Below are 10617 nucleotides of genomic sequence, written 5' to 3'. Positions count from 1 at the left end.
TATTATTGTATATTTCTGAGAATAATGTGCGATAACTATACATTACAAAAAAATGCATAGTTACAAGTTGTCTTTATAATAACAAATATTCACTTAATTCTTAAACAGAATTACTTTATAATTTACAAATCAGAATTTCTATGTTCATTGTAATATGTAATAATCTCACAAGGACACATACATAAATATTGTTTAAAATTTTATTCAAATTTTTTGTAATTGACAGGTTGTGAAACAACAATTGAAGAAAATAAATAGAATAATAATGATTGTTCATTAATGGTAATTCTGTAAATAAAATGTCTAAAAATACATGGATTCATCGGCACATGAGCCAACGATCCTCTATCTTATCATAAATAATTTAAAAAATGCTCTCCATCAAGAAATTGATAAATAAATAAAAAAAATAGAAATCACCTTCCCTAAATAATAATAGTAATAATAATTATAATTAATAATAATAATAATAACAATAATATCCCGAATGTTTAAATCTTGACCTTCATTTTAAAAGCATGATATATACAATGAAATACATTTGTAACTTTCATGAATCTTTTCGAATCATCCACAATTAAAAACAACAAAAAGAAAAAACCTAACAAACCTAAAAATAAAAAAAGGCTAACTACAGTCTTTCTGCAATAAACTATATCCACTTATTTTAGGGAGATTTGCAATATAGGCCCATTATCCAATATCACAGATCTTTCGTTTTCATAAGTAATAAAGATGAACTATTTATAACTGGACTCAGATTAGAGACCAAGAGCAGTGTCTTCACAAATCTTTCTCTAGCTATCATACCCATGATTCTTTGCTCCGATCACATTGACCCACCAGTCCCACCCTCCCAACCGTTTCGATATGTCTACACATGGTCCCCTTGAAATTCTATGTACACATTTGAGATTGCTGCAAAAAAAGACTTTGAATAGTCTGTAAGTAGCGCACATCATTTTTTTGTACCCCGAAACAAAAGTTGTGTAGTACTGACATATTTGTGTTGGTTGGTCCCCTTTGTGTGTGCAGGGCGTTGATGTGTGGGCTCCGGGCAGAAAGGTCACAAGAGCCACGAGCACACGGCACAATAGTGTGTGAAGCAGTAGAGCGAGTGGCATTGCGTCGCTGGCGCTTTAACTAGCGTTTACCGGCTGGCTGTGCAGAATATCCAACTTGCGCAGAAAATTATTGGTCCTATATCGTATACTGTTAAGGTAGTACAATTTTTTTTTTTACATTTAACCTGCACCTTGTGCGATAAGTCTGTCTCTATTAAATGTATATTTTTCATTTAAATAATCTTGGAAGGCTTTTTTATACTGCAGTTTTGCGAAAGTTGTTGGTCCCATAATTTGCAGTGGAGGAAAAGTGACTCGCAAGTAACTTCATTTGACTTCTCCTTTCTTGCCTGTGAGAAAGAAAGAAAGAAAAGGAAAATCCCAGTTAAGTCACTTGGATCAAAAGACATTACGTGAAGTTAATAGTGAACTATTTTTTTTTAGGTTCGGGGTGGTCAACATTGTCATCATAATGCTTACCACCCTTTACTTTCATGCAACCTATATTGTGAGAGTCAGTGAATAGCTGGTTTTATGCAAGTGTGTGTTTGTGTGTTAGTGATTGTAGGGAAACATTTCTGGCAGGCAAACAAATTTCCAACATGCACTATAGGAATTCTGGGCTGTGATGGGTTTTATTGTGAAATAACCTCACTGCTTCTTGTTTAAACTGACAGCTGATATGAATTATTGGGATTAATTTCAACTAGGTTTTCCCTAAAGAACCCAGAATTCCTACAGAGGAATGCTGTTCTTTGGTCGGCACAATGCTTCACTTATATCACCAAAACAACCACAAACTGTAACCTCAAACCCCAGCAGAGAGGTTTGAGAGATATAATGAATGAAAATTCCCTAATTCCCGTTCTCTCTCGCTCGCGCCCGTTCTCAGACATTCGATTCATTCACGCAAGCACGTACACAAGCTCACTCGTTTGCACGAAACAGCATACCCACTAATAACACAAACTCGCTTGGATTCAAATACAACCACACGGAAACCCACCCCACCCCACATTCACAATATCTAGAACACCACCAGACTACATATGGGAGTGTTTTTGTAAGAAATAGAGATCATGATCAAACAAAACACAGAGGAGACTGATCAAAAACAAAATCCACCCAAAAGTAGCACATTGAGCACTAGTTAATTCTAGTTAAATAGGATTAATTTAGTTAAGAGTTGCATTGCATTAAATCACAGATGTAGTTATTGATCAGTATTTATAAAAAAAAAAGAAAAAAAAAAGAGAAAGAGAGTCACAACGCACCAAACACAGTCCATAGTCACCACGGTAAACCCGCCATGCACTCTCAGCATGGAGGATACATGACAAAGGGCCAAAAAACAAAACTGCTAATGGCAACCATCACAGGCAGGAATATCGCCACAGCAACCAACACAGGCCAATCAACTTACAAACCAACGCTGTGGGAGGAAGGGGGAGCTTTATTGGTTGCTAGGCCACCGTAGCCATAGCGACGTTGTCTCCACCCGAGTTATGATTGGACAGGGCAGCCTTGGGTGTGGATGAGGTTGTGTTTGTTTGTTTGATTGTTTGTGGATTTTCAGGAGAGCGGAACAATGACACAGCACAAAAACAATAAATGAAAGTAAAATTAATGAGGTTTTCTTCCACTACGTCTCATGCTGACGTTTTTTTATTATTAGCTCAGTGCTAACATGGTTACTTTAAACATTTAGTTTAGATCTGACCACATTATTAGCAATTTAGTACTAGGCATTATACGATTTAACTTCCCTTTTTAGTTAATGTTACACCCATCTCCACCAGCTAGTTTCTCTCACCTGTTCTTCTCAATATGGACGGTTAGCATCTTTAGGCCTCTTCAGCTGAACTTTAAGCCTCTTCATGCCGATTTGAAAGCCGTTCATGGCCTGGATGGCCGCCTGGGCGCTTGCCGGGTTGTCGAAGCTCACAAATCCTACAAAACAGAAAGTCGAACACTTTATGAGCTATATCGGATATGGACCGATATATAAAATCCCTTTCTTTATGCTTTCATTATTGATGTGCCTTCAAATGCGCCACTCAAAAATTACACGGATGTTAGTTGGGATATTACTGGCACCGTTCAGTTTACCGCAGTGTATGGCTGTTACTTACCAAAGCATTTGCTCTGGTTAGTGGCTCGGTCGACAAAGACCTTAGCTGAGATGACGTTACCGAAGGGTAGAAACATCTGGAGCATCTCTGAGTCTGTGAACTCTTGAGGCAGATGATAAATAAAGATATTGCACCCTTCAGGACCTGGAGGAGAGAAGGAGCAGGAGTAATGAGATCGCAATTCATAATTCATGGACAAACATTACGCTTTGTGTCTTTGAATGGCACAGCGTGAGATCCATACAACAATGACCATGACATAAATTCAATATTAGGCTAGGGAATAATTAAAACAGGATGTATTAGCTGGGTTTCCATCACAATGAGTTTATGCGCATTTTAAAGTATCGCATAAGAAACGAATAAAATTCAAATAAAAATCCCTTAATTCGCAAAAAAGTAGGGATGCACTGATATGATTTTATTTTTGGGGGTGATACCGATTTATAAAGACAACTATTGGCTGATACCAATGCTGATATTAAACACTTGTATGCAATACTATACAGTTGGCCTATTAGCTAGTTTATTTTTGCATCAAATTATTTTAACTGAACATGGATTGGTTCTATTTAACATTCAACTGACCAACATAATAACAGGTCAAGGTCACTTTATTATCCCAGAGGGGCAATTTGGATTACAGCACGCAGTAACACATATACACATTAAACAACAATAAAAAAAATAAAAATAATAATAAACTACCGAGCCCCTAAGGTGACGTTGCAGTAAAAAAATCTAAAGTTTAGTTTAATGTGCTCACGTGAAAACTTTCATGTGCAGAATTTTTTTAAAGTTTAGTTTCATGTGCGAGCGCGAAAGTTTCACGTGCGCACGCGAAAATAAATGCGATAGTTTCACGTGCGCACGCGAAACTAAACTTTATTTAATTTTTTATCCATGTCCCCTTAGGGGCTCCATAAGAAACAGAGAGGCACAAAGTAAGATAAAAATTTGGCGATTTTTTTTTCGGAGATTGTGATAAAAGCCCAGACCGCATTTTCCCGAAATACTCTTACTCTGTCTGCATGGCTCACGTGAATGAGTAATCTGTCACGTGATTAACTACGTGATGTACAATTTTTTTCTCACATCGCACATCTGACAAACTACAATTTGTACAGATTTTATTTTGTTTTGGGAAGTATTTAATTATTTTGATAATTATTTAAAAAAAATGCTGGATTATACAACAGAAATGCCACTTATTTCCTTCACGCAGTTAATTAACTTATTTTCCCGCCAGCCTTTTTTTGAAAATTGCCGCCAGCATTTTTTGTGATTTTCATAAGTTTCACAAAATGCCTTCCAGGAAAATGTTCTTCTAAAAATATATAAACATACAAATGAAAGAATAGACCCTCTGCTTTAAAACAAAAATAAACAAAAAAACTTGAAAAAAAACTGTTTCATCTTATCTGTTTTTTTCTGCTTCTAAACTCTTAAATATGGGTAAATAAGCTGAAATACTTGCATTTTTGTGAAGGAATTTTGTTTGAGATCAGATTCACACTGAAATACACACTTCGTGTAAAATTAATAAATATTTTTTTTGCTTCAGTTTTTGTACATTGGATAAAATGAAAGCCATCTAGTGGATAATCATGGTATTACACATTAACATAAAAACTCATCAGGAAGGTTTTTCATGCAAATGTTTTCTCTTAATTGACGAGATAACTCGTCAATGGCGGGAAAAGAGTTAATAAACAATTAGTATCTGTCTTTTTCGTGCTATTGCTGATAGTTTCAAATTCATCAGCAGCCGATACATATACAAAAAAGTTTTAGCGTTTGCTTGAGGTGGTTTTTGATTTATACGAAAAAAGAGTAAATGCAAATAATGGGAGATGGAAACGTATTTGACGAATAAATTCTAACATAGCGAACATTAAACCCACGTGATCATCTATTCTAGCTGTTTCCGCTGTCGTTGTCTCTACCATATATGGGGCTATACGTCGACACGATGCCCTTGCTGCTAATGCCTGCATAAAAAATTATGCATTTCGTTTAAATTGCAATGCTAGTAAATTTATAACTTGCCCAATGCAGTCCTGTCTCAATTTTCTAAGTGTACCTTGTTTTATTTACTGTTGGTTACTAGGTTACCAATACTACCGTTATTTCCTCGAACAACTTAATGGAAACGCACCTAATTCGCATTTGTTTGTTTTTCTTTTTTTGTGAATTTCGAAAAGGGCTGCGTCCGAAAGCTCTAAAATGGCAAGGCATGAAGGCATACATTTATGTCCGAATTCAATGTTTGTTCACTTCCTGTCTCCTGAGATACCTTAATTGTCCTGTCCCACAATTCTATGCGTGGGCGTACATGGAGATTTTGATTAGTCGAGTCTGGGCGAGTTCGAAAAAACAAAATGGCGGCCAAAGCAGCGTCTTGAGCCTAAATTTACTGTAAATAAAGTCATATTTTCACATTTGACACCTTTTTGATTGCATTTCTAGCGAGAAATTAGAATTGTAATTTTCAAATATGGGATTAGTTATCACAAAGGCGCTTCCACAAATTCCCTAATGCTGTCTATGAAGTCTGTCCGAATGCATTTCTCTGGAATCATTGCCTCATGAGGCAGCGAGGCAACAAGTCAGCTGCCTTAGCTTTCATGTTTGGATGGAAACCCCACTATTGGCTATTGTGTCATTGGAATGACAGGAAATGACATCATTACCTTCCCGTTGTTGCAACTGCTGTGGCTGCTGGGGTTGCTGGGCAACCAAGGTGGGCTGATGAGGAAATAGCTGACCGACCAATCCGTAAGCAGCAGGATATGTAGCCGTGGGTGGAATTATGAGATTAAAATTTGACTATTATATGGTATCAATGTAGGGGTTATATTTTTTTACAGAATGTTTTGTGTAGAAAACAATAAATCATAAAAAATGACTTGAGCTCAGTTCTCACCCGTGTAGTGTTGCATGCCTGTATACGCCTGCTGAAGTGGATCCAACGCAGGGCTCTGAGCTAAAGAATTAAAACAAACGACTATTGAAAACACAGAGCGAAAATTAAGTGAACAACTTCAGAAATTGCATTTTAATTTTTTTTCACTGGAGAAAGTTTCTTACCCTGATATGGGTGGACACCATTGGTGTAAAGGGCTTCAGAGGCAGACTGGCCATTGGGCGGTGCAGGGACTGGGGTGTAACTGTTGACTGCGATAGGTGGAGGAAGAGCAGACACAGGCGTGGCAGCCATTGTTGGCGGGGTGCTCGTACCTGAGCAGAAATGCCAATCATGAATAAACAAGAAATGAATAAATAATGAAAATGGTCACGGTGAACATGATTTTTATGTACCTGAGGACGGTGTGATTGAGGCGATGGGCGTGGCTATGATGCTGTTGGGATTGAGGGCAGCCAATTGTTGCATCTGCACCGCAGCAACCGTCGCCACGGGCGACAGATATGCAGATTGAGCCACCAATGCCTGCTGCTGGACAAGCTAAAAAAGTAAATAAAGATTTCACATTGATCACAATTATCTTACTCAGTAAATATTAAAGACATCAAGGTTATATTTTTACATTATGAAGGATGATTTATGTAGAAAACTGTAAATTGTTCCCTGGGTATTAAACCCATGACCTCATCAGCTACATAAACGAAACTATCATTAGGTTTTATGTGGCATTAATCCTCACTGCTTGTGTGTAAGCGTTGTAGGCGCCCAGGTGTAGACTCATGGGACTGATGACACCCAGCTGCGAGGCCACCTGCTGCATGCGCCTGATTCCTCTCTCCTTTTCTGTATCGGCAAACTTAACCACCAGACTAGAGGAAGCACCCTGGAGGAATAAAGACATCTGGCTTAAATAACCTAAGAAATGTAAAATATGTCGTGGGTGAAAGCATAAAGACACTGCATGCATTCATTAATTGAGTCAGTATTAATACACTGAACAATGCTGTACTGTTAGATTAAGTTTGTAGGTGTGTTTGTGGGATCAATCTTGAATGTGTGAATCCATACTAACCGGAAGAGTGCGACTTCCATGTAGCGCGCTAATAGCCGCCTGTGCCTCTGCGTTATTCTGATATTTTACGAACGCGCAACCTGCAATATACACAAACACATTGTTAGATGAATGCAGAAGTGGGAGTAATTAAATACCCGATTAAAGGAATGAAATTAGATCAAACTGGGACAAATGGTCACACTAGATCCAATGACCTACAATTGTTTTACATTTGGGAGGTTAAAGAGAAGCTGTTAATGATTTACTACAGCAGGTGCATCTGTTCCATTCACGCTCATCCGTAATTACCCCTCGCACACACATCCATCACTTCACAAATCACAGCCTGTGTGCCGAACCGACCATCATTTATTAGCCACATACACATGCGTGAATGAACACTGAGGAAGACAATACTAGTTTTCTGTAATTGTATTGAAAGATGCTGTTACCTTTCTCGGCTACCACCCTAAACATTTTTGGCTAACAGCAAGTGTAGTATCTGTTTACTATCTGATACGTCCCCTAACCCAGGACCATAAAAGGATTTTTAGGCTATGGGTATGGAAGCGCTCCTCGACGTGGTATAGCAGTGTTTCCTTTTCCTGTGACCAATTTTTCATATTTTTAACTTGACCGTTTTTCAACAAATAAATGTTGGTAATATATAATTTAGGCAGCCCTGTTTACAGTGGATTTGAATGTGGTCTACGCACCTTTGCTTGCTCCGTCAGGCCCTCTGAGCACTGTGCACTCTTCTATACTCCCAAAAGGTTCGAACATCTTTCTGACATCAGTGTCTGACAGCTGCTTCCCCAACATGCCCACGAACAGCTTCCTGTCTACATATAGAAAGAGACGGTAGACGTTGACACATTGTTAATGTTAGATTATGTATCATATTGAAACGGTACGTTTGGTAGTGTAATTTCCTCAGTTGTAATAACATTTTTAACCACTAGAGGCCCCTAAAGGACTGTCACTTGCACCCTATTTACACCATGTAGGACTGACATTTTCACCTAATAATAAGAGATTATTAAATCTCTTTCTTCTCATTCAGTGATGTTTTCAGTAAGAATGGTTCATTACATTTAAAATCTGATAAACACAAATAAAGCACTTATATTAAGTTCTTATAATAAGTAGGGTTGCATAACGATTAATCGCAATTAATCTATTGCAGAATAGAGGGTTTTGTTTACATCATATGTGTGTGTGCACTGTGTAAAATAACTTTGTATAAATAAATACACACATATGCATGTATATATTTAAGAAATGTTTAAATGTGTGTATATATAATATATATATATATATAGTACAGCCCAAAAGTTAACTTGTTCTTTATTTATACATTATTCCATATAAGATAATAATAATAAACTCATCCATGGCATAACACAAATGCAACTTTGGAAATTATGTTGGTGACTAAAAGAATCCTAAATAAACCAAAACTCTGTTAAATTTTATTATTTGAAGTGCAGTCACCCTTTGCAAATTGTTGAACCGTATGTGTGTCATTTTTTAAAAAGCTTCCTAAATTTTCAATATAGGATGAATTTTAAAGATTATAGAAAGAGTTCATATTTAATCTGGGCTCTTATTGACTGCTTTTTCTTCAATATTCAGTGTAAGTCATCAATTTAAAAAAATATATTTTAAAATAAAATTTAAGTTTTCTAATAACAAAAATGTATCTGTTTGTCAGGTATATTTTTGTCTACAAAAGTAATTTTAAGAATTTTACCATAAACTTTCAGCTTAAATGATTTTTAAGATCATAGTTAACATTGTAGTCAATTTATATTAGTATATATATATATATATATAAATCTATATTTTATTTATATATATATATATATATATATATATATATATATATATATATATATATATATATATATATATATATATATATATATATATATATATATATATATATATAAAAATATATAAATAAAAAAAAATATATATATATAAAAAAATATATATATATATATATATATATATATATATATATATATATATATATATATATATATATATATATATATATATATATATATATATATATATATATATATACTTAATATGTACATATAAGTATATTTTTTTCTTAAAATTATACATGCATGTGTGCATATTTATATATTCATAGTTATTATTCACAGTTTACACAAATATGATTTATAAACAAAAACCTTTATTCCGTAATAGATTAATCGCAATTAATCGTTATGCAACCCTAATAATAACAACATTTATGTCCTATATCTGTTAGCTTTATTGACACTTGGGATGTTCTCATTTGTAAAACGTGCTATGTAGTACCTCCTCGTCCCTCACTGTCCGCTGGCTTTACTTGAATGGGGCGGTTCATCTGAAACACAGATCACATCACACGATCAAATACACTTCATAATCCAGCGCTTTCAATTCCTTGTGTGTCTGAATGCAAGTTCATCATCTCTTCAATATGGCAATTTTAATAAACGCTTAGTTCAGTGTTACCTAAACTAAGTGTACTAAAACAATTTTTGTTTTGTTTTCATAACAGGGTTGTAAAAATTTAAACACTGAAAAAATGTAAATTAAATGAATGGAAAATAAAACAGCTCATATAATATCCGAGCTTGACTCAACGATTCTGCTCAATAAGGTTAAGGACCTCATTTTATTTGTTGAAAGAGCAAACTCGTTTCGTGGAAATTGCCTCTTGTTTATAATAGAAAAAAAGGATCTGCTTTCGTTACATTTAACTCCCTTTATCTTCCTGCTTTGTTCCCTCTGTGAAGCCCTTTGAACTTGTTTGCCTCCATTTCAGGCCTCTCTCTCTCTCTCTCTCTCTCTCTCTCTCTCTCTCTCTCTCATCAAGAATCAGTGTTATGCTTTTCCGCTCTTGCTCACACCTAATCCCGCCTCTCTCTCGTTCTCATTTGGGCTTCGGGAAAAGTGCACGCCCACGCGGGATTGGAGAAGTGATGGGATTAACTGAGCTCGCCGGCTAATCTGGATTACAGACGCACAGCAGATTAAAATGGTGACATTCTGGGCTTCTGAAACAAACCAGGGGAGAGAGGGATGGATGATATGAAAAAAGACGATGAAATAGAGCGAGAGAACAAAAAGAAAACTCCATCTGGATACACAGCAACAGATCCTACTCATATTGTTGCTTTTCCAGCAAAAAACATCTCGACATTCTCAAACAAGACGTGAATGAACCTTTTTTATTGACAAAAATAATGTGTAAATGGCACTACTATTGTAATTCATAACTCCACATGGAATTGCTCAATCAGTACAGCTCTAATTTAAATAAATGCAATTAGTTAAAGGAATGAACGAGATGCCCGGAGAGAAGCCCTGAGCTAAATTGCCAAAATCAACATAAAAGGCGTTAATTATGCAGCAGGTGACATTTCGGCCCGAACC

The 10617-nt window shown here is 35.9% G+C and overlaps 1 protein-coding gene across 2 annotated transcripts in view; it reads right to left on the bottom strand.

The window, feature by feature from the left end:
• Positions 1-182: 182 nt before the first annotated feature.
• Positions 183-10617, bottom strand: part of celf3a (cugbp, Elav-like family member 3a) — a 31311-nt gene continuing 20876 nt past the window's right edge. Inside the window, exons 5-15 of one of the 2 annotated variants that reach the window (XM_073858505.1) lie at positions 9514-9562; positions 7893-8018; positions 7195-7274; positions 6862-7005; positions 6518-6662; positions 6287-6436; positions 6128-6203; positions 5890-5999; positions 3197-3340; positions 2878-3014; positions 183-1414 (exon numbers count right to left, since the gene is read on the bottom strand). In XM_073858505.1, coding sequence (XP_073714606.1) covers positions 2887-3014; positions 3197-3340; positions 5890-5999; positions 6128-6203; positions 6287-6436; positions 6518-6662; positions 6862-7005; positions 7195-7274; positions 7893-8018; positions 9514-9562 — 1152 coding nt within the window. In that variant the 3' untranslated portion in view covers positions 183-1414; positions 2878-2886. The remainder of the gene's footprint in view (positions 1415-2877; positions 3015-3196; positions 3341-5889; positions 6000-6127; positions 6204-6286; positions 6437-6517; positions 6663-6861; positions 7006-7194; positions 7275-7892; positions 8019-9513; positions 9563-10617) is intronic. The other variant, XM_073858506.1, reaches the window with a different exon arrangement.

This window comes from Misgurnus anguillicaudatus, chromosome 20, assembly GCF_027580225.2.
Source record: "Misgurnus anguillicaudatus chromosome 20, ASM2758022v2, whole genome shotgun sequence".
NCBI lineage: Eukaryota > Metazoa > Chordata > Actinopteri > Cypriniformes > Cobitidae > Misgurnus > Misgurnus anguillicaudatus.
Note: the sequence above shows the minus strand (reverse complement) of the source record. Positions and strands in the feature narration are given on the sequence as shown.